The sequence below is a fragment of the Pan troglodytes genome, chromosome 14, assembly GCF_028858775.2.
Source record: "Pan troglodytes isolate AG18354 chromosome 14, NHGRI_mPanTro3-v2.0_pri, whole genome shotgun sequence".
Lineage (NCBI taxonomy): Eukaryota > Metazoa > Chordata > Mammalia > Primates > Hominidae > Pan > Pan troglodytes.
In genome coordinates, this window is record NC_072412.2 from 97,025,085 (window position 1) to 97,049,956 (window position 24,872).

Genomic DNA, 24,872 nt, shown 5'->3' on the forward strand with positions numbered 1-24,872 from the left:
CATTTGGCTTCATAAAATCATTGAGTGTTGCTGGTTTCTTTTCCTAGTCTTCATTCTAATACTTTACATTCTCTTTTTGAAAGCAACTATTATTTTTATTTCTTCATAAGTTCTCTGAAAGAAATGAAATGTCTTTCATTAGAAATTGCAAATATGAAACACATAAAATTAAAGATAGTACAAAATGCTTTTGAAATTTTCACACAGTAACAGTATTTATTTAAGGCTTTTTGTGAAATAGTTAACATTGTCTTTGCCTTGAAGCACACTCACTATGAGATAATGACGTAAGTACATCTAAAATATTTAAAAATCATTGATAAACATGTACTGATGATTATGAGGATTTTCAAACTGAAAATATAGATTAGTGGTATACAGACACACATGTGTGTGTATATATATACACATTAGTGGTATACTGACACGTGTGTGTGTGTGTGTGTGTGATTTTTGAAAATGTTTGCTGATCAAAGATTCCCACTGACTGTCATGTTAATTTCAGTTTGGTGTCTGGTTTTGAGTATTTTATGTAATATTTTATTTGCTGTGTGGTCTCTCCTTTAGGCAGCCTTGCCTTCTCCTCTCCTCTCCTCGCCTCGCCTTACCTCTCCTCGCCTCTCCTCTCTTCTTTTTTCGTTTCTTTTGAGACAGGGTCTCACGCTGTTACCCAGGCTGGAATGCAGTGGTGCGAACATGGCTCACTGCAGCCTCAACCTGCTGGGCTCAAGCGATCCTCCTACTTTAGCCTCCCAAGTTGCTGGGGCTTACAGGCATGTGCCATTATGCCTGGCCATTTGTTTGGAATTTTTGTAGAGACAGGGTTTCCCTATGTTGCCCAGGCTGGTCTCAAACTCCTGGGCTCAAGTGATCCTCCTGCCTTAGCCTCCCAAAGTGCTGAGATTACGGGCGAGAGCTACTGTGCCCGGTGGTGATTTTTTTTTTTTTTTTTTTTAACAGAACCATTACTATCTTCACTAGAGGAGATTTCAGGGGAGTATCACTCAATTTTCTCCTGGTTACTTGGTGGCAGAAATTCATTACTGGGGCAGCTCGGGCTGACATCCAACTTGGTTCTCTTTACTGTGCAACCAACGGCTTAGAGCCTACATCGGAGGGAGAGAGAAGGTAGGGCAAGACGAAAGTCAGCACTTTTTTGGAAATAATGAAGTGGAAGTTATTTGTATTAAGGATATTCTTTCTCTGACAACCTCCTTTTCACCCAGTTGATGAAAGAGGGATCCCCCTTTGTAAATTATACGGGATGATCAAACACACAAGACTGGACAGATGAGATTTACAGCAGTTTGTTAGTCACACATACTCATAGCCCAGGGGAGGAGGCTACCACATGCCATGCAGGGCCATACAGGGGAGGAGGGGCTTCATTTGGGAGCAGAGTGAACCTGCAGGAGTTGTGGGAGGCAAGCTTTGTAGTAACAAGAAGATGGTGTGTTGTGGGGAGGACCCCTTGGTTCCCACAGGAGGATGTGATTATCTTGTTGGACTAATTGCTCTGAAGGGAGGTGAAAGCCATTAGGTTGAAGACAGGGTGGGATGGAGCTGGTCCAGCTAAGGGAGGTAGCCAGCAAGCAAGCCTTTCCATCTGGGTGGGGGGCATAGCTGGCCAGAGCAGGAGAACTCATGACTAGGTACCTGTGAGGCTCAAAGATGTCAAGGCAGTTCGTGGGATTTTAGTGCTTGCAAAACAGTTCTCCTAGTTAAAAGCTTAGTGGAGGTAGGAAGTAGGAGCAGGTAGTACCTTGGCCAGCCGCACGTCAGTGAGGTACTATCAGGCCATCGTTGAAGCCAATGCAGGGCTCTGGGCCACTATAACCAAGGTGTTCAGCAGGTTGTCCACATGGATAGCTGTGAGTACCAGAGTTTATATTTATATGATAGGTTGAGTTCAAGGGGCCACAAACCAGGTGTCTGGCTTTTCAGGCAGGCGAGTGTAGTGACTAAAGGAGTACAGAAGTTATGAAGCCTGGCTTGCATTTGGGCTCTTATCAGGATTTCTGGAAGGTTATTTAATCTCTTTGTACTTCAGTTTTCTCAGTAGTATAATAGTAACTGTCTCATGGAATGGTTGAAATGTTAAATGAGATAATATCTGTAAGTGCTTAATAAATCTTAGCTCTTGTCATTGACTGGGTATAAAAGTTACCAAAATCAGCTTCTGAGGGTAAACTAATTAGTGGCCAGTCTTAGCCTAAAAGAATAGTCAGGGTTGAAGACCCTGTGATATCATTAAATCACCTAAACCACACTGGAGGTTTTCTTTTTTTTTTTTTTTTTTTTTGTGAGATGGAGTCTCGCTCTGTCCCCCAGGCTGGAGTCCTGTGGCGCGATCTGGGCTCACTGCAATCTCTGCCTCCTGGGTTCAAGCGATTCTCCTGCCTCAGCCTCTTGAGTAGCTGGGATTACAGGCATGGGCCACCACACCCAGCTAATTTTCATATTTTTAGTAGAGATGGAGTTTCACCATGTTGCCAGATGGTCTCGATCTCCTGACCTCGTGATCCACCCGCCTCAGCCTCCCAAAGTGCTGGGATTACAGGCGTGAACCACCGCACCCGGCCGAGGTTTTTTATTTCTCTTTACAAGGTCCTAAGTTGACAAACTATAAACATATAAACAGTTACATAGAAAGTATCAGGGAAGTTTTGGATTTAGAATATTACTAAGCTGTATTTCAAATAATGACCATTTAAAGATTCTCCTATCCAAGGGTATTGGTATTTTGAAAGCAAAGCGCAATGTCTATTATGTAAAAGACATTCAATACATTTTTAAAATACATTTTGTAAAGTAAGGCATTATAACTATCAAATTATGGAAAGTTTTCCCTAGCTTCATTTGTAATGTTTACCAGTAAATTGAATAAAAGGCTAGTTATGGTATAATTTGCAGAGGTTGCTCTAGAATGTTCTTATAAAAGGGATCGTGGCATTGTGTTCTGGGTGGAACTAGAAAACTTGTCTTGAAGCTTGGTAGCTTCAGTAGCAGGCATACTGTTGCCTTGCGTGGTGGGCTTAGGGATACGAATAGGACAAGATGCCCTTCCAGGCCACATGCTGGCTCATCCACTTTGCTAGCAGTTATGGATAAGAGGTAGAAGGAAAATATATTTATTTTTTGTTAATGGGGATATTTTATACAGACTAAATATATTCTCGTTAGTTCCTACGGCATTTCTACAAATGACCTCCCACCTGTTTTGTTAACTTATAAAATCACTGAGAAAACTTGCTTGCGTGTCTCTTTAAACTCCTGTTAAGCCTAGAATGGTGGTTAAAAAAATTGCATGTTTTCAACCAATATGTATTAGTCAATTAGCTTTTACTGAACCATCAATACTCAGTTGTGTTTATGATTTTTATCCTTGCAAGACACACTGTTTTAGAGATTCCAGTTAATGGGTTAGATGGTAATTTAAGGATCTTTTTGATGCTAAGAGTCTATGATGATCAAATCTATCAAGGAGAGATCTTGGTAACAATAAAGATGTTTTAGAAAAACTTGGGAATTTATTAGGCTTATATAGAGATACACATAATTCTAGTAGAATACAGTTATATAGATAGAAATTATGCATATTTACTAGTAAAAAATCTGCTAAATGAATAAACAGCCCTTGGTGTTGCTGCCCAAATGCCTTTGGTGAAACCTGACGGGTTTTTGTGTACCACAGAACAGTCAAGGAGAGCCTCTGGAGAAGAGCATGCGGTCTGGATTTGGAAGCCTCAGTTTGATTTCTGGCTTTGTCACTTACCTTAGGCATTCAGTAAGTCACTTCACCTCTCTGTTCCTGTTTCCTCATCTGTAAAACAATGATAATAGTAGTAACTACTTTATAAGGTTGTTATAAAGATTACATGAGTGAATTCATTTCCATAAAATACTTAGAATATTATCTGGCCCATAAGCACTATATACATTCTCATAGTTTTTCTTGTTTCTTTTCATAGATATAGCTGGCTTCCAGGCAATCTTTCCATACTTGGTGGTTAGAGCAGAAGAGATTCATGAAGAGCACTGCCCTTTGAAACAAAATCTCATATTCAGAAAACTGATGCCAAACACCAAGTAGCATGATTTCACTCTGAAGCAGTGTTTCAGCCGTTGCCCTGGAATGGTTTTAAAGCAAGTGATATACTGCTGAAAGTGCTGCCTTTGATATTAAATGTTCACTAAAAATCTTCACTAAGACATAAAGTTTTTCACTACTATCTCTTGGTAAGGGTTCAAATTTGAGATGAAATTCCTTAAAGTGGTTAAAGCATTCATTGTCCCCTCTGCCTGATGCTTTTAACTAGTTTATTTTACAGAAGGAGTACTCTCTTCAAGTGGCCGTAGATTGAGACACTCTTACAGGCTTAGTTGTTGAGTCAATCACATTTACAAAATGCACCTGCCCTTTGGTTTATGGTGCATAATGTATTCCTCTTATAAACTGTAAATTGACAAAATTCCTTTGCCATTTTAAAATTGCTTAAAGTATTTATTTTTCTATATTCCTTGTAAGGAACTCCCCTGAGCACTCTTAACTTAGTTGCTCTCTGAAAAATATTTTAAAGAAATTCCAGAAGTGGTAAAGCTCAGAGGAGCCCCACAGATACAAAGTGCTGAAGTAAAATATGATGCTAAATGGTGATAAGAGACTTAAAACTAGATTTAATTGTGATAAGAATGTGATAAAGTTTGATTGTAATTCTTATACCTCCTTTCAGAAAATCATGTTATAGAAAAATGTTCCTAAGCAGTAAAACAAAGCAATTTTAAAAAATAACTTCTCATGTGCACTCTTTAACAACCTAAGTGTTATGAAGTCTCTCAATTGAGATCTTTAACCGTAAATAGTTTTTGCCTTTTGTATTATGTCCAGATCCTATTTAATGCAATTAGAATACAAATTCCTAGGTACTGAGGACCTTGATTACATAGATGAGATATTTCTTAGTTCCAGTTGGTGTTTCTCATCTCTTGTCTTCTCTGATCCTATTTATACATTCTCTGTTTTTATCAGATGATTCTTCCCCAGAACGGACTGGGAGAGCGAGGTCCGGGTTTCCTTCTATTTATTTGCATCGATGTCGCTCCGAGTCTTCAGCACTGGGCCGAGTATGACAGCATCTCAGTGGGTGCGGAGCGGGACAGCGCGCCGGGGGCGTGGCGGGGGCGTGGCCTGTCCGCGGGGCGGGGAGTGCGGGGCGGGGATTCCGCGGAGCGCAGCGAGCGGGCACATCCCAGGTTAGCGGCTGCGAGCCGAGCCGGGCGGCGGAGGCGGCGGCGGCGGCGGCAGTGGCGGCGGCGGCAGTGGCGGCAGCGGCGGCAGCGGCGGCAGCTGCAGCAGTTGCAGCTGTGGTGGCCAGAGCGGATGCTTGCGGGCTCCCTGCGGCTCCACTAGTTTTCTTCGCCCCGCCCAGCCGCCCACTCGTTTCGGCTGGGGAAGAAGACCAGAGGGTGCTCAGCTGGAAAACTCTGGTGTCTCAGCTTAGGGCCTCCTCCGGGAAGAGCTAAGTGCTCCCAGGTGAAGCCGGTGCCCGCGGGCGGTCCGTACACCCCGCAGCCGGCTCGCACCGCTCGAGAGCCTCGGCCGCTGTGTCTTCCACGTCTGCAGCTCAGCCAGGGCGCGCAGGGCGAGTGGGGTCCACTGGCGGGTAAAGGGGACCAGGACGGCGAGGATGGACGCACAGACCTGGCCCGTGGGCTTTCGCTGCCTCCTCCTTCTGGCCCTGGTTGGGTCCGCCCGCAGCGAGGGCGTGCAGACCTGCGAAGAAGTTCGGAAACTTTTCCAGTGGCGGCTGCTGGGAGCTGTCAGGGGGCTGCCGGATTCGCCGCGGGCAGGTAAGGGGCAATGAGGGGGTCTCTGGACTGGGGGCGTCCGAGCCCGGCCTTCGCTCCCCCAGGCTCCCTTGGTGGCACTCGTGGGAAGATGACCTTTCGGGCCCTGCAGCCGCGCAGGGTGAATCCCGGGGAGGCCTCCGGCGATGCTTGGTGCGTGTAGCCTGAGTACAGCGCAGCGCAGCTCTGGGGACCCCTAACCAAGCCTGCGACGAAGCCCCGTTCTGGGCATCTGCTTCCCGCCCGGCTCCCTTCGCCTTGGAGGATGAGTTGGAAGGAACCAGGAAAGCAGACATCAGGGCGTGGGGGACACGCAGTCTAACTGCGTTTCTCTTCCGAGTAGGAATTTCCCCAGTGCCCCACCGGGGATTTCGGTTTACTGCTTTCTCATAAGGTGGAGGGAATTGAATTGATCGCTCCAAGTTTGGTACTAAAAATCACAAACCTGCGATATACCCCTTTGCTGGAGAATGGGGCACAGACAAGGGCAGCCGGTCTCCTCTGTAATTAGGACTTGGACCCTGTGCACCCAGAGACGTGACCCTTAGCTGCCCTTCTGTGCCCTCGCATCAAGCCCTGCTTGGAGGAAACCCAACCACCCAGTGTGTCTCCCAGCACCAAGGTAGTTTTTAGCCTGAAAAGTGTTAGGGCAACAGGCGATCAAACCGAACGTACTGGGGAGTCACTTGACATGGATGAGATGTACCAGCGTTTCAAAGGGAAAGATACAGTTTGTGTGGCCAGCGTGGATCTTGCTTCCTGTGAGCGCCTTTTGCCTGTGCTTTCGAACCCTGCTCCCCGTTTCCACCGCACCAATTTCCTTCTGCTGGTGGGAGTTCCAGTGTAGGTTCTGTCTGGAAGAATAGGTCATAGCTGTCAAACGCAATAGCAGGTGTCTAGAGCTAAGTAAGATCTCACTAGAGCCGTGCACCCCTTTAGCTGTGACTATGAAGCCAACACAGACGAATCTGTGAGGTTACTGGTTGAACAAAGAACTTGTGGAGGACGCTTAAGTCTAAAGTCCCGAGTTTCCAGGGTTGGGGGACTTGCTTGTAGCAATGAGGAGGTGTGAGCTGTAGCCGCTTTTCTTGATTGCTTTGCTCAGTTTTAAGTCATCCCAGAAAGAAAATCTAGGCATTCGGGAACATTGACTCCATTTGAGTTTACATGACCAGTCTTAAACCCAGTTATTTGTTTGTATACCTGTTTGGTACTAGGTGCTTTTTCTGTATTACTTGAAACAAAGTTGACATTCTCAGTTTAGGGCGATTCTTCTATCCCCAAACAAAATATCGCCTTATAGATCTGTATTTTTCTTAGTGCATTCTTTTCATTAGGAAATAAATCTCACTTTATTGGCTGCTGATAAAACTAAAGTGAGTTTGTGCGTGTGGGTGGTGAGGGTGTTATGATGTGAGATCTTCACCTGAATTATTAGATTTTTAGTCCCCAAATATGGTAACTTTGCCTGCTATGTTCACCGAATGTTGATGGCCAGCCCCTTCTCCCCAGTAAGGCCCTGATTTCACTCCACTCTGGTATCTCAGTATTTCTGGTATCTGCTGAATGCAACACATTGATTGGGTGTTCATCTCTTTTGAAGATGAACTTTCCAGAGTATCAGTCACTGAGACAGTGTCTTACCAGGATGTCAGGGAAAACTAAAGCTCTGTCCTAAGGAGAGGGAAATGACTGTAATTATTTGCATTTGATACACATGACACACAAAAAAGTTCCATGACGACAAGGAATCTTTCTTTTCTAAGTCACTCTGGATTGTTTCCCCATTGCTAGTAGATTTTTTAAATCTGTGGCTGAAGGTGATGGAGGAATCATGGGAGCACTCACAGAAGAGGCCTAGAGACATCAGTGGTACTGGTGAAAAGAAATGCTAAGTTCCTTTAATATTTTCACTAAGAAAAAGTCACACAAAAGTGCTATGCTGATTTAGATCCACCCCCCAAAAAAGGCATTCATATAGGAATTTGATATAATTCTGAAGTTTTGTGTCTGTATTGTTGGTCATTCTTTCACAAATAATTCAGCAAAATATTAAACTGTTTTTTAAACACTGATTCCTCTCATCTCTCTTAAAAAAAACCCCTCAATCCCAAATTGAGTAAACCAAACATACCACATGCTTAATAAATACTTTTCTTTCTTTTTGTATTTATATATGATCTACAACATTTAACATGATTGAATATGGTAATTGACTATCATATTTTCTAAGATTATCCTCAATCTCAAGAGAGAACATAATTTAGTCATTTCTCCATGAGAATACAAATGGTAATATCTTTTAACAAATCTATTCATTTAGCACATACCCTTTCACTGACTAAAACAAACACATTTAATTTGATTTTTTTTTGGAAGTACGTATTTTTACTGCTTTCTTGCATTTCTTGTTCACAGTGGTTAATCCCTGAGATGTCTAGCCAAAACGCAGTTTGTATAATATAAGCAGGTAGAATAAGTTTTTAGTTTCTTCCTACCTTTGTGACTTTTACTTTTTCTGATAAAAATGTTATCCAAATTGAAATTATTAAAATTGTGAGAGCAGTGATTTAAACTGTTTCTCAGATTCCCCTCACCTTTGTTCTCTACCCTGCTCCAATTCTTTTAAGCCTATTGAGCTCCTAAGGATGTTTGGATGAGAAATGTAAAAAAGGAGAGAAGGTGTAAATGTGATTAGAATTAGAGATTTCCCTGTGTTCCGATTTTATTTTCTAAGTAGTAGTCAAGGTGCCCTTTGCTCTTGTTTATTTTATTCAGAAAAGAACTGTTACTGAAAGTGTCTTTTAAAGGTCTTTTCATTTTTATTTTATTTATTGGGGATGGGGATAATGCTTTTCTATTAAAATTCTCTTTGCACATGCATTGTGCATTGTTCACACATGCGGTAGTTCCTCTTTTAGAGGGTAGTTCAGAAAGGGGAAGTTCATAAAAAATAATACGTTTAGATAATTTATATACCAACTATTTTTTGAAATATGCATGTTTGTTGATATAGAAATCTATAGCAAGTATACTCTCGATATCAAGTAGTCTGTGAAAGTAACTTTTCCTTGGTAGATTTTGGCTATAAATAGAGTAATAAAAATAAACTCTTGACATGGCTAAGTGAAATTTTAATACTAAAAGACACTGTAAGCAGTGCTCTGAAGTTGTTGTTGTTTTTTTAACTGCTTTCATTATAATCAAATCTTATTATTGCTCCAAGGACAGTGTAGTTTCATTCTCACACCTAAGAAAAATGATCTGCTTGGTAACCTTGGAGTTTGGATTTACTGGATAGACATTTGGCTTTCAAAACTTGGTTCTACCACTTGTAGTTCTGCTTCATAGACAAATTATCATCTTGAACCTCTGTTTTCTCATTTAGAAATAGGAATATTCTTAAAAAGTGTTTGCATAGATAAAATGAAATAATGTAAAATGTCACAAATCCAGGCACATAGTAAGTGCTGAAAATATGTTCTTGTTGTCATTATAATTTTTTTGTTTACTGTCTTGATTTTAACTTGATTTTTAAGGATGACATTTTAATTTTAGATCTTTATATATCAAAGACGTTTTTACAATAATGAGTTGGTTTCAAGTCAGAAATGATTATTTTTAAATTTGGGAAATGTATTTTTATCTAAAGTGATATCCGTTACATTATGGTAAATATTTTGTTTATTTTTGTGAACTAATAAACCTCTATGAAACAAGGCTGCGCTGCTGCTAGCTGCAATGCCCATAACCACTGTCTCCACTGCCACACCACCGTTCTTCTGTCTGTAGGGAGGTAAAATAGTGCTTCTAAGGTGGTTTACAGATTCACACAATTAGAATGTTGGTGGCCATAGTCACTCATGGACAGTAATCTGAAATTGGGACTCTATTTCTCATGAAACCAATTTTGCTGTTTGAACAACGTGTTTATGGGGATCAAATTTCCAAAGCCAGAATTGGGACCCGTCGTCTGACATTGGGGCAGATGATTAACATCAGGATTGCCCTGGGTCGAAGCCCACCAGCCAGGAACCACTGGAAACAAGATTGTAATAAAATTAGATTCATTTTGTTTGTTGCAGCAAGGGAGATTGCACACCAAAGGGACTCTGGAGAGTTTGGTAGTAGGTAGTTGGGAGGGCTTTTTATAGGATTTGGGCTTGTGGTGGGCTATTATTATTAGGAAGGTTTAATGAAGTGGGGCAATTCAGGAATTGGCTATTTTGGTAACTTTTATCTAGGTGTTAGAAAGGTTAAGGTAGGGGTAGTTGTCATAAATAAAGAAGCAGTAGTAGCTAGTGTTGGTTAAAAGAGGGGAATGTTTAGTTATTTTTGTGGTTGCAGAGTGCCTTTGTCCTCATCCTTTCATACCACAGGTCCCAAGTGGTCTTGCCTCATCATTGTTTTCTAATTCTGTGCATGTTATTTATCTTGAATTGTGAGCATCAAGGCCCAGTTCCACTGCCAGGACAGTTTGTCACCTTTTCCCTTGGGAAGTCCAGTCTGTGCTTTGATGTCTAAGAGAATCACGTGTTTCATTTTTCTCTAGGCCTTTAGTGCATCTTAATGGTGGAGAAGTGAGTTTGATGTTCTACTTTAGGGTCATAGAATCCAATGGCTCATCAGGTGCTGAACTATACTGATCACACATATTCCCTCATGGGGTTAATTATAACTATTGCTGTCAACTATAAATCTAGTGCATCAACTACAAATATTATATATGTCCCCATTCTCTCTCCATCCCATAATTTAAGTTCCATTTTGCCGAGTGTCCAACATCCTATAGTTGTAAAATTGGCTTAGGAGGGGTACAACTTGAGGAATTTAAGAATAATATTTTCCACTTATCACCCCCCAATCCCTATTATTTTTCCTTGTTTCCAGCCTGTTAAGGCTTTCCGGAAGATGGGTATTTTTGGTGTGTACATGTATGTGTGTGTGTATAATCCACTTTCACATTGTCCTTATATTTGATAAGAACACTTTCTAAATCTACCACATTTCTTTTATAGTTACCTGATAAGACCAAGAACAACATTCTAGCTAGGTGCCTCAACTAAACAGACATAATTTATAGATGAATGGTCTCTTGGTATAACTGTTCAACCGACAAACAACAGATCTGATTTGTTAAAATGGAGTCATGAGAGACTTGAAACATATGTCTGTTGAAATATATTCTCTGTGAATGTGGTATCTGATCTACTTGGTTAAGTAACAATAGCAATTAACTTTAATAGATAATAGCCATTTTCCATATCTACCTTTCTTTTATAAAGTCCTGACCTTCAACTAGAAGAAAAGGCAGCACTGATTGTGCTCTCAATTCTTGAACTTTTCAGTTTTAGTAAATCTTCCATTTCACTAATGAGATTGCCCAAATTATCCTAAAATGATTATTCATTCCTCTGTGAATCACCACAAACAGCACAGCCCTTGATTAGCTGCATCAGGGCCACATATGGCTACTATGTAAGTTGAATGTGCACTGTACCTTTATAGAAAGAAAAGAAGATGTTATACTTCCACGTTTTTATGGAAGAATGTATGTTTTCTTAAAAATTTATAAAACTGAAAAGTACAAATAAAGTAAAATAATTTTACCATCCAGAAATAACCACCGAAATGCCTTTGCATTGTCTTTTTAGCATGCTCATCAGCCCCCTGCTAAGCATGACTATTTTTTGAAAGAATATAGAATAATTTCCTTTTTGAAAAACATGGCTTTTCCAATTATGAATGTGTCTTTATTTCCCATTTCCCATGCTGTTAAATATCTTTCTAAGCCTGATTTTTTAAAGTGGCTGTGCAGTATTGCATTAAATCTCTGTAGCATAAATTAAATTCATCTTTGTCGTTAGAACTGTAGGTTTCCAGTATTCTCTACCATAAAGTCACATGGCTGAGGACATCAAAGGCACATGTGCCAAACTCCTACACAACTCATGGCTTTGTACATGATTTACATTACTATACGTTAGGGTTTTTCAGCCTGAGTGCCATTGACATTGGGGGATTGGCAATTCTTTGTTGTGGGGTGCTGTCCTGTGTATTGTAGAATGTTCAGAAGCATCTCTCACCTCCATCCACTAGATACCAATAGCATTATCACTCTCCACCAAGTCGTGATGACCAAAAATGACTCCTGACTTTGCCAACTGTCCCATGGGAGACAAACTTGTCCTCGTTGAAAACCACAGGTGTGAACTCTTCAACCTGTGGGTCCTTCACACACACAGACTGTGTAGTTGGCTTGTTTGCATGTCTTAGCTTAAATGTCAGCTCTTCACAGAGGCCTTTCTCAAGTTCATGAAACTAGGTTACACCACTTATTATTGTGGAATCCTTTTTGTTTCCTGTGTGGCACTTTTCACGGCGCCACGTTCCTTTTCTTTGTTTTAACTCTGGGTCTTTTGCCACTAGGTTGTGTACGTAATGGAGACAGAGAACATACCTGCTAGGGCCATTTTCCTGGGCATGTGATCTGTGCAGTCAAGCAGGATCCTACACTCCGATGAACCGTGTGGTTGGTTTAATGTTCTCTTGTCACCCTATTGAAATTTTTTGTTGTTCAGACAGGGTCTCACTCTGTCACCCAGGCTGGAGTGCAGTGGTATAATTACAGCTCACTGCAGCTTTGACCTCCCTAGGTTCAGGTAGTTCTCCCACCTCAGCCTTCTGAGTAGCTGGGCCCGTAGGTGCATGCCACCATGCCCGGCTAATTTTTGTATTTTTTGTAGAGATGGGGTTTTGCCACCTTGCGCAGGCTGGTCTTGAACTCCTGGGCTCAAGCAGTCTGCATACCTTGGTGTCCCAAAATTCTGGGATTATAGGTGTGAGCCACCATGCCTGGCCCTAATTGAAATTTGAACAAAAGGCCCTGCATTTTCTTTTTGCATTGGTCTCTGCAAATTATGTAGCCAGTCCTAACGTGTACCTTATTGACTGTGGAGTATCTGGTGCATAGAACAGGGCTTGGCAGAGAATAAGAGTTTAAATGATTGTTGAATAATTTAATAAAGCTTTAAGGAGTATTCTGATATGTCTTTTGAACTCTGATTCTTAAGTTAAACTCTAGACATAGGCCTGTGGATACTGAGTATCTCAGATTCTGCTTCTGTGTACAATGATTTTTTTTGTCTTGTGATGTTATATAAATGGGTTAAAGATGGACCCCCATGTTTTTCTTACTTCTTCACAGCAGGCTAGGACCATTAGCCCAAAGCCAAATGGTACCCAACTCCGATTTTTATACATCCAGTTGCTTTAAATATAGCTCAAATAAATGTATTTTTAGCCATTTAAAGCCTACCTGCTTTGCATACCTGATAAAATTTAACTGAACATCTGCTAACCATAGATAAAGTAAACTCTGGGACACTAAAAGACCCAAGCCATTGATACCCTTCAAAGCTCTCTGACCCAGACACTTCCCAATTTCTAGTAAGTGATATCACCTAGACGTGCAAGCCCCCTCTCCAATTTCCCCTTCTCCTGGGAGTTCGCTTGTCATCTTCTCCTGGGTGGTAGCCAGGCACCATTGTCTCTGGAAGGTCTCCTGTTGTGAGGGACTTCGCCTCTTGGCAACCTGTCAAAGCACCACCCAAATAAAGCTCCTTTTGTACTACCGCCCTCTTGTGGTCCTGTATTTTCTTTGATTAGCCTTGACATCCTGAAACGCACCACGTATGGGTCAATACTTATTTCTAATGGAAGGTAGGGACTCAAAGTAGCAATACTGATTTTAAATATATTTCTTTCTTTTTACTAGACTATAGGCTATTTGAGAGCAGGATCTGTGATTGATTTCCCTTTTGGTTCTGTGATTAGGCCAACATTTATGAATAAATAGTGATTTGTAGAATTGAATCTTATTTTCGTAGATACCTAATAGGTTATTTATTGTTTTTAATTATTTTTTATGCTTAATGTTAGTAGAATGAGAAATATAGAGAGTGAAGTTCCTTAAAATGTATGTGGGCTCATTTGTGTTGAATGAATTGTTTTTGTGGGGTTAATTTTTGCTTACATAACTGCCACAAATTTTATAAAGTGACCAAACCTTTTAAATTTAAAGGACTTTTTATCTGCTATCTAACATTTTTGAAATGGAGTAAATGAGTTGCCAGACAAAGGTTGAGAAAGGAGTATTCTCAGATGTCCTGTAAGGAAAAGAAAATTATTTAACATCTAAAGGATTAATTTGCACAGCTGTTATCGTCATGTAGCGGGGTGACTGATCTGCCTTAGAGCATTGATCTGTTGTTGAGAGAATGGAGAAAAATAAAGATGAGCAGTTATAATTTGCATTTGGCTCTGGAATGGTTGGCTTGTGTATTACTTGATTTTTTTTCTGCAAAATAGTATTTTTCTAGGAGGAAATTAACAGTAAGGAACTAGAAAATAATTCAGCTTTTCTGTTTTTCACCCTTGTTAATCCCATGTCAGGAGTAGAGTATACATCACTCATCTGTGGAACTATTCCTGAGCTGATCATTGTTTGTTAAAGGACACTGACTTGGAGTTCATTCTCTATTGTGGATCAACCAGATGGACCACAGTTTTCAGAATAAGGAAACAAATAATTGCTATTAAATCACAAAACATGATATACTGTAGCAGGTATAATCTGTCTCTGAAATATTTCCAACAATTCCAATTTTAGAAATATTTATCTAATCTTTTTAAAAAATTTATTTTAAATCGACAGATAAAATTGGGTGTATTTACCATGTACAACATGATGGTTTGAAGCACAGTACAGATGCATTGTGGAATGGTTAAATCTAGCTAATTAAACTATGCATTACCTCACCTAGTTACCAATTTTGTTGTGGTGAGGACATTTAACATTCACTCTCTTAGCATTTTTCAAGAATACAACATATCATATTAACTGTAGTCACCATGCTATGTAATAGGTCACTTGAATTTATTCTTTTCATCTATCTGTAAATATGTGTCCCTTGATCAACATCTTTCCAACTCTTCCTCCTCCCCAACAGCCCCAGCTCCTGATAATCACCATTCTCCTCTCTCTTTCTATGAGATCAACCTTTTTAGATTCTACATGAATGAGATCATGTGGTATTTGTCTTTTTGTGCCTGGTTTATTTCACTTAATATAATGTCCTCCAGGTTCATCCATGTTGTTGCAAATGACAGCATTTCCTTATTTTTTATGGCTGAATAGTACTCTATCATATCCACATTTTCTTTGTCCATTCATCTGCTGATGGATACCTAGGTTTATCTAGTCTTTAAGACCTCTTTTCAATGGTAGCATAGAAAATTATAATTTTCCTGTATGAATTGTGGCTGGTTATTTGTTTAGGATATTTTACAAGAGCTGCTAGGAAATTTTACTTAAGTAGAAAGACTATTTAAGTCAATGCTAATGAAACGAACCTGCATAATTAGATATGGTCCAGCTATTAACTTAAATATGTTTCAAATGTAGTTGTATTTAAAAGCTAGTAAATATTGTTTCATAACTTAAATTGTTTATTACTCTTATTAGGATAATGGGTTTAAATTACTAGTTTTTCTCTCCTCTGTGCTATAATAACCAAATCTATTTCAGTTCTTATAATTCCTCATAGGCAGCATAATTAAATAATCTTCACAGCTATTTTGTTAGTCTTTTGCTTTTCCTTGTTTTACAGTTTCAAGAGAATCTAGTTCATGATTTCTTCAATATTTGCCTTGGGAGAAGATAAAATCTGAGAAGAGAATTGGTTAAAAAGCACACCAAGAGTGTGTCTTCATTGATTAAATGAGAATAAAAATTATTTCTGGATGTCCTTGTTCATTACATATATATTCTTTAAATGGAAGATTGTCAATATCAAATTACTTGTGCAGATTTATTTGCTCTTTGAATAACTCTCTTATTCGGTAAGGTTATAGCGAGTTACATTTGGTTCATTTTCTTTTGATCATTGAGATGTCTGTGTTTAATGAGCTAAAACTGAAGTAGGTCAATAAAATGAAGAGATTAACAGCCTGTTCTCACCAGGCTTGGAATTCATTTTACTCTAGGGGGGAAAAAGTCATTTTTTAAAAAGGTATTTGATCAACTTAAAAGGTAAAGGGAATAAGAAAAACATGGCAAAACTAAAAAAGCTGAGAAATCAATGAGTTCTTCAGGGTACTATTTGTTAGGTGAAGCTATGTGGATCTGTGTTTGTATTGTTAAGAGTTTTCATTACAAGAGCAGAACCAAATTTTACTTCTTCCTTTGATAAGTTCAGAAGCACACAAAAAACTTCAGGTTTTAAAATATTTCCTATTCAATTCATCTTTGGAAATATCTTACATAAGGAAAACTAGTAGTTATGACAAACCATGAAAATGTCATGGAATAAATAAATGGGAAAAGCAGACTTGTCGCCTTATTTGTTGCATATTATGATCACATATTTTCTTTTCTTTTCTTTTCTTTTGTCAAGGGACGAGGAAGATGCCTGTGTTATTTGTTTTTTCTCCCGACTTTCATATTAGATTCAGGGGGAACATGTGCCGGTTTGTTACTTGGGTTTATTGTGTTATCCTGAGATTTAGGATATGAATGATCCCATCACCTGGTTACTTAGCATAATTCCCAACAGATGGTTTGTCAACCCTTGTCCACCTCCCTCTCTCCCCTCTCTAGAAGTTCCCAGTGTCTGTGTTTCCCATCTTTATGTGCATGAGAGCACAGTGTTTAGCTCCCACTTATAAGTGAGAACATGTGGTATTTGGTTTTCCATTCCTGTGTTAATTTGCTTAGGATAATGGCCTGTGGTCACATATTTTAGTGAATAATGTGAATAACGATGAATTTGTAGTTTTGAAATAGGTTAGTCTTCACTCCATCACTTACTACCTATGTGACCTTTAGCAAATGACCCAACCTCTCAGAAAGTATTTTTCTTTATTCACAGGCTTGTCCCTTTTCCCTTTCAGTGGTTTTTGAGAAGCATGTGGTATGGGGAAGGCAGTTTGTAAATAGTAATAGTCTCTGCGAATGTGACATAATTGATTCTATTACAAAATGTTCTTAGATACATTTAAATAATTATTTGTGCTTGGTCAGGGAGCAGACAGAGAAATCATAGTAGAATCGTTTCCATTCTTTTTTTTTTTTTTGAGACCTAGTCTCTCTCTCTCGCCCAGGCTGGAGTGCAGTGGCACGATCTCGGCTCACTGCAAGCTCCGCCTGCCAGGTTCGCGCCATTCTCCTGCCTCAGCCTCCTGAGTCGCTGGGACCACAGGCACCCGCCACCACGCCCGGCTAATTTTTTTGTATTTTTAGTAGAGACGGGGTTTCACTGTGTTAGCCAGGATGGTCTTGATCTCCTGACCTCGTGATCCGCCCGCCTTGGCCTCCCAAAGAGCTGGGATTACACGCGTGAGCCACTACGCCCAGCCTTCCTTCATCTTAATGGAATACCAAAGTTTCAAATATTTGCCTCCCATCACTCACTCTCAAGGTATTAATCCTGTACTCTTAGGAACATAGTCCATGTTTTCATTATTTAATATACTAAATATTTTATTATTTGTAGTTCATTCATATGGTAAAATCAAATTTGTTTATTCATATACAAGGTTTAAGAACTAAAGACTGGGCTTTTTCACATCTCAGCACTTTGGGAGGCTGAGGTGGGCAGATCACGAGGTCAAGAGAGATCGAGACCATCCTGGCCAACATGGTGAAACCCCGTCTCTACCAAAAATACAAAAATTAGCTGGGCGTAGTGGCACGTGCCTGTGATCCCAGCTACTCGGGAAGCCGAGGCAGGAGAATCACTTGAACCTGGGAGGCGGAGGTTGCAGTGACCCAAGATCGTGCCACTGCACTCCAGCCTGGCGACAGAGCGAGACTCTGTCTCAAAAAGACAAACAAACAAACAAAAAAACTCTGGACTTCTGCAAAATAATGCTATTTGAATTAATTCAATTAAGATAAAGAGGGAGCTACTTTCCCTGGAAATATAAGATGGTTTTAAGGCTGAATTAATGTGAGTAGGGATAGATTCTCTAATGTCTGATTGGCTTCATCAAGTGAGTAGGAGTTACTTCTCTACTTTATTGTGTTCTTGCGTGTTGAAGTGCTGAGGGTCTTGGCAAGTCCCCTATATTGGAGATAAGAACTTATCTTCCATGTGAAAAGCACAAGGGTGGAGTGTGCTGGCAAATCTCTGTCTGCCCCTTCAGAAGGTCTCTCCACCCTACCCTTTGTTCCTGGGCCCTATCAGTGGGCATTCTTGGCTCTGGCAGTTAATGGGAGGCAGTAGCTACAGAAGGACTGGGCAAGTGGAGTAGGGCAGACATAGGTCTCACCTTTATGGAGTCACTACAGGTTGGTTATGACCCTTTACATAAAACCATAGCTCCTGTTGAGTGTCCTCACAAGTCTCTGAATCCTTATAACTACTTTCTCTCTTTGCTCCCTAAGGGGCAGTATCAGTGACCTCACCTCGGTTATTAGCTAGGGAATATTGCATGATCCTTATAGCTTTCCTATATCCTGCTCTTTATAAAAATTTTATTAAATCTAATTTTACGGTGCCAGTCTATTTTCTCCCAGGATTCTGTATGATAACACTTTATATACTTTAAATACGTAAAGCCACAGCTTTCAGAAGATAATTTGATTTGTATTTAAAATGTATAGAAACACAAATCTGTTCTAGAGTTACTTTATAAAAGTTTTTAGAAGTTCTAGTCAATACTTTCTTTACTCACATTCAGTTGCTTCATAATCATGCTTCTGTTAAATGTTCCTTTCCCTCCCTTCCCCACCCTTTCCTCTCACCCCTTTTGTGAAGAGCATTGGCAGCAGCTAGCTCTTTAGGCTTCAGTTGAAAATGTGACTGCATGGATAACACCCCATGATGATATGATAGCTTAATCCCCACCTACGCTGTCAATTCAATCACCAAATTCTCCTAGATTCTGTTTCACAAATGCCTTTGTGAATTCTCTGCGTATCACCATTGCTACCACCTTGTTTTAACCCAGTGCCTTTTCGTGGCTGAATTGCTCAATCAGCCTATTTCTGTTCTTAGCCCTTGCTAGTCCATTTGCCAATAGATTCCCAACTAAGCTCCCAATAAAATCCAAACCTTATCTTTATTTCTTGTTCACTGCCTTTCTTAAAAATAAAAGAACATGATTGTATTTGAATACATAACTTCTGTACAATAAAATAAAATGAAATACCACAGTGAAATGGAGCCCTGTGACATTGCATCTGTAATGCACAGCAATCAAAAGGTTAGCATCCTTAATCATAAATGAACCCTCATAAATTGGTAACAAATACACAAATATACCATGTGAAATGAAAAAAGAACATAAAGAGGAAACTCAAATAATGTAAATGACTACTGTGGATATGTGAAGTTAGTGAACTTAACAGAGGAAAAATAATTTCTCAGGAATATGACGTTATCAAAGATTAGAAATACAAATATCTAATGTTCCTGTGACTGTAGGAAACAGAGCATTCTCATCTACAAACACTGAAAAAGAAGGCTGATAAAGACTGCCTCTGCCTTCTGGAGAATTCAGCAGTATGAATCAAAGTTTAAATGCTGAATACCCTTTGCCCAACTTACAGGAACGTATTCCAAGAAAGTAATTGGACAAAATTCAAACTGATTTATATATAAGCATGTTCATTGTAGGTAATGTAAACATCTACTAAATGATAAATTATGGATAATTATGTGGACATTAAATGAATAAAGGTAAAGCTGTATAAATAACCAAAGTAGAGGCCTAGCTTGGTGGCTCACGCCTGTAATCTGAGCACTTTGGGAGGCCAAGGCAGGAGGATTTCTTGAGCTCAGAAGTTCAAGACCAGCCTGGACAAATAGGGAGACTCCATCTCTACAAAAAATTAAAAAATCAACCAGGTGTAGTGTTGTACACCTGTGGTCCTAGCTAATCAGGTAGCTGAGGTGGGAGGATAGCCTGAGCCCAGGAGGTGAAGGCTGCAGTGAACTATGATCATGTCACTGCACTTCAGCCTGGGTGACAGAGACTCTGTCTTAAACAAAACAAAACGAAAAACCAAAATGAACAAGTGACTTAAGACATCATTGAAAGGAAAAAGCAAATGTGGCCCCACTTAAAAAAAAAACTACTTACATATCGATTTATGTATTAACAAATCCCAAACAATGTGGACAGAATGCCATTAGTCGTAGATAGCATTGGAGAATAGAATTCATTGGAGAAAAAGCAGTGAAGAAGTGAAAATATATACTTTACAAATTTCTATGTTTGAATTCTTAAAAAAGATATTTAAAAATTAAATCAGATTTAATAGTTACCCTGTGATTAGTATTTATAAATGTCATTCACACTTACAGGAGCACTGAGATGAAGGCCTTGCCATCCCATCGTCTTGAGCTTCTCTGTGTGATAAGACTTTCCAGGCTCCTGGGATTGAGTCCAATAGCAGCAAAACAATAGTCACTCTCACTGTTCTTTATCCTGATCATCTTGGCTCTGATGTAGCTTATCAGACCCTTGGTGATCTGGCCCCTTCTTTTTTAACTTCACGTGCTCTTTCTCCCCATTTGGAAGAGTCTGTTTTTGCTCCTGAGCTACCATAAATGAAATTATTCCTCAAAAATCATCCCTGGAAACACTGAGATGATCTAAACTAACTTCAGAGCCAGGAATTATTTCTAAAGTCATCTTCAAATCAGAATACCTAATTATGGCCATATCTTTAAGAACAAAGAAACATCATTTCTCTCTTGGACTGTCATGATAGCGTATTGGTTTTATTTGCAGTTTTATCTTCATTGGAAGCCATTTCCCCCACTGCCCCAGTGGTCTAGTTGCCCCTACTGCCTCAATGATATAGTTTGGCTGTGTCCCCACTCAAATCTCATTTTGAATTGTAGTTCCCATAATCCCCACGTGTTGTGGGAGGGACCCAGTGGGAGGCAATTGAATCATGGGGGCAGTTACCCCAGTGTTATTCTTGTGATAGTGAGTGAGTTCTCACGAGATCTAATGGTTTTATAAGGGGCTTTTTCCCCTTTGCGCAGCATTTACTCTGTCCTACCACCTTGTGAAGAAAATGCCTGCTTCTCCTTTGCCTTCCGCAATGATTGTAAGTTTCCTGAGGCCTCTCCAGCTATGCAGAACTGAGTCAGTTAAACCTCTTTCTGTTATAAATTACCCAGTCTTGGGCAGTTCTTTATAGCAGTATGAAAATTGACTAATACAGTGATGTTTCCATATGGAAAACCTGATTCCATTTCCTCTCTAAACTGTTCACACTTTAAGATTTCAGTGACAGCAGGCCAGTGAAGTACATTGTCAGTGCATCTCAAGGGACAATGAAGACAAAGGAGGGGGAGGGATGCAGATGGGCTAAAGCAATGACAGTTGGGACTAGAGTGCTTACAAATCTCTCTGTTTGGCTTTTGCATAGTTTTTTCTGCTGCAGAGTGATTTGCTTCACGTAACAGAAAATATGACTGCTATGACGCTTCCACCAAAAGGGAGAAACTGACCATACTCTCTTGGTCATGAGTTTAAAAACTTCAAGGAGGGTGTCGCCTTATAAAGTGTGGCTATTTTCCAACTAACTATGAAGGTGGGTTGGGGGGTGGAGGAGAAGGTCTTAGAAAAGCTGTGCAAGTCATATACATAAATCCACAGGGGTTTAATACACATCTTAAGACACCCTTCATGGTTCTCTAGTGCTATGGCAAAAGCTCAAACTTCCATGTCTTGCATTTACATTTCTCAGGGATATAATCCTTGCCTTCTTTTCCAGTCTTTGTCTGCTGTGGCCTATCCACTGTTTCCTACCTTGCCTCCCTGTTGCTGGAGATAACCCACCATGGGCCTTGAGCATCCCTGTGTGTTTTGACTGGGCATGCTAACAATTGAAGGCTCTGACTTCCCTCTGCTTGGGCCATGTGTCAGTGTTGTGTTTGCAGTGAGCAACTTTGAGGGACGGTCTCCCCCATAATAAAGAGAAGGATTGCTTAGGCTTGCTGTAAAAGTGGTGAATCCCCAACAAGTTCAGTGTTCTTCCCCTGTAACACAATCCCCTACATGTGCAGGCAACTATCTAGACCCTTGTGGAGCAGGGTGCTAACGTGATGTTCATGCTGTTTGCTGTGAGTCTCCTGTTTTATGCCAGCATCCGTGAAGCAGCAAGTAGGGCTAATGTGCAGACCTTTCACAACTCCCAACAACTTTCCCCAGTCCACAGCCACACATAGACCTGGTGTTTCACTTCACCCATTCCCCAGTGCTTTTGGTTTCCCCAATGAGCCGCACCTTTTTATACGCCTTGCCTATTGTTGCCTCTCTATGGAATATAATTTCCTTCCTTCTCTTCCCCCATTCTTGTCTGACCAATCTGAGTTCAAATTTGTTTTGCTACTTATCAGCTTTGTGAATTTAGAGAAATTTAACTATATTAAACAAAAGTTTTCATTTATAAAATAGGAATATTTTTCTACCTTGTAAAAGTCTTTTTGCGGGGGTGTGGGGGGGTGGGGGCTTGTAAGGAGACTATAAACTATCTATTTAACCAAATGTAAAGATGTTGCTCAGTCTTCTCTGATCCGTTTTCATGTCTCTCCAAGAAGGTGATATCATTTCTTCCTGTGTGCTCCCACAAAACTTAGTGCATCTTTTATAGCATTTTATCACATTACTTTTTTTACAAATGTGTTTCCCACTAATCTGTGCCCTGGAGGGAAAATTGCATTTTATCATTTTTGGTATCCTTAATAACTATCACAGTGTCTTGTACAGAACGGGTGCTTAATAAATATTTGATGAATTTATTTGATTTATTAATCAAAGAACAGGAAATTACCCTGCAGTGTAGCAGAGGTGGGAGGAAGACCGCATATCCTGAGAAGTACCTTGAGGAGGGAGGCAAGAGTCCATGTACAGTATAGGGCTGCCCATTCCCACCCAAAATGTAGAAACATATAAATTTATGAGTCCTTCAGATGCCATTTTTAAGAACCCTCATTAAGCTGACCTCAAAAAGAATAACTAGCAAAACGCAAACTGTGTGCTGCTGCATTTTACTTCTACTAGCTGTTTAATAGTGTTTTAGGAAAAAGGGTCTCACTAGCTTGGGAGAAATGCTGCATCCTAAACATGTTTCTTAAAGAGTCACAATATATATTAGCATTTTAAATCTCTGAGAAGTACTATACTTGAGAGAATGCATTTCTTTTATTATTATTATTATTATTATTATTATTATTATTATACTTTAAGTTCTAGCATACATGAGCACAAAGTGCAGGTTTTTTACATATGTATACATGTGCCATGTTGGTTTGCCACACCCATCAACTCGTCCTTTACATTACGCATTTCTCCTAATGTTATCCCTCCCCCAGCCTCCCACCCCCTGACGGGCCCCGGTGTGTGATGTTCCCTCATTGTTCCAATGAGAACAAGTGATCTCATTGTTCAGTTCCCACCTATGAGTGAGAACATATGGTGTTTGGTTTTCTGTCCTTGTGATAGTTGGCTGAGAATGATGGTTTCCAGCTTCATCCATGTCCCTGCAAAGGACATGAATTCATCCTTTTTATGGCTGCATAGTATTCCATGGTGTATATGTGCCACATTTTCTTAACCCAGTCTATCATTGATGGACATTTGGGTGGGTTCCAAGTCTTTGCTATTGTGAACAGTGCTTCAGTCATCGAGAAAACCAGTTTATTTTCATAGGGAAAATGTTTTTTGACTTAGCCCGCCTTTTACCATTCCCTTGAAACATTTTTTACTTTTACGTCTTTTACTTAACTCCAATTACAGAGGCACTTCTTGAAAAAGTGGATGGAACAGAGTGGGGTGGATGGAGCAGAGGGGGGTATTTAGAAGGCAGAATTGTTAGAACCTTTGAGGGAGAAATAAGAGTCCAGTATGATTCCCAGTTTTTAAATAGCTTTCAGGGAATATAAGGCACTCTGTAGGGAGAAAGGTACAACACTGGGCATGTCAATATTGAGGCTACTGTGTCATACCAAGGTCGTGATGTGTAGTAGATAGTTAAACATATGGGTCCAAATATCATTTGAGAGAGTGGCAGCAGAAAAAGATTTAGAGATCATTGGGTGTGTAGGTGAATTTCTAGAAGTAGAAAATAATTCAGGGACAGAACTGGGAGATGGAACTCGAGATAACACAAATACAGTAGCCCCTGCTGTCAGCCCACAAAACGTAGATTCTCTAAAGACAAGGAGTTTATTCTGAACTCTGCAGAAGCTTTGCAGGCAGAATATGTGTGCTGCAACCATGGGTGCATTTGAGAAGGTTGAGGTAAGGGAAAGATTTTAACAGCAAAAGGAGGAGTACACTAAGTTGTTTTGAAACAAAGAGAACACTGGATACAGGGACTTCTGGCAGGAGTTGACCAGTTTACTACTGGAGACAATGTGTCAGGTAAATGTTCCTGTGCATCCAGTTAGCTGTCCTTGGGACTGATGTAGCAAGCAGCAGTTAGGAGTCCATAACGAAAGTTCTTGTTATAAGCATATATGCCCACAAGCCCTTCGGGTAGTCTTTGTAGTAGTTCTTATCATAGGCATGTGTACACAAAGGCCCTCCTTAGAAACTCCTGGCTTTATTTATTTTGTTAGGGTGTGACGCAACTGACTTCATTTTTATTCTGATACTTTTCACACATCTTATGTGTGGTTTTACTTTCTGAGGTTTCAGTTACCCATGATCAACTGTGGTCCAAAAATATGAAAGGGAAAGTTCCAGACAAAAACATTTATATGTTTTAAATTGCTTGCTGTTCTGAGTAGTATGATGATCTCTCTTACCTTCCAACTCCATCCTGCCTGGGACATGAATCGTCCCTTTGTGCAATGTGTCCACACTGTCTGTACCACCTGCCCATCAGTCATTTAGTAGTCGCTGAGTTGTTATCAGATTTAAAACATGTCATATATAGAGGGTTTAGTACTATGAATGGTTTTAGGCAGCCACTAGGAGTCTTAAAGGAATAGGAG

The 24,872-nt window shown here is 40.0% G+C and overlaps 1 protein-coding gene across 2 annotated transcripts in view; it reads left to right on the forward strand.

Annotated features, from left to right (window-relative positions):
- Nucleotides 1-5,202: 5,202 nt before the first annotated feature.
- GPC5 (glypican 5) overlaps nt 5,203-24,872 on the forward strand; it is a 1,453,661-nt gene continuing 1,433,991 nt past the window's right edge. For both annotated transcript variants that reach the window (XM_509696.8, XM_063792277.1), the window contains exon 1: nt 5,203-5,850. In XM_509696.8, the coding sequence (XP_509696.2) occupies nt 5,688-5,850 (163 nt within the window). In that variant the 5' untranslated portion in view covers nt 5,203-5,687. The remainder of the gene's footprint in view (nt 5,851-24,872) is intronic.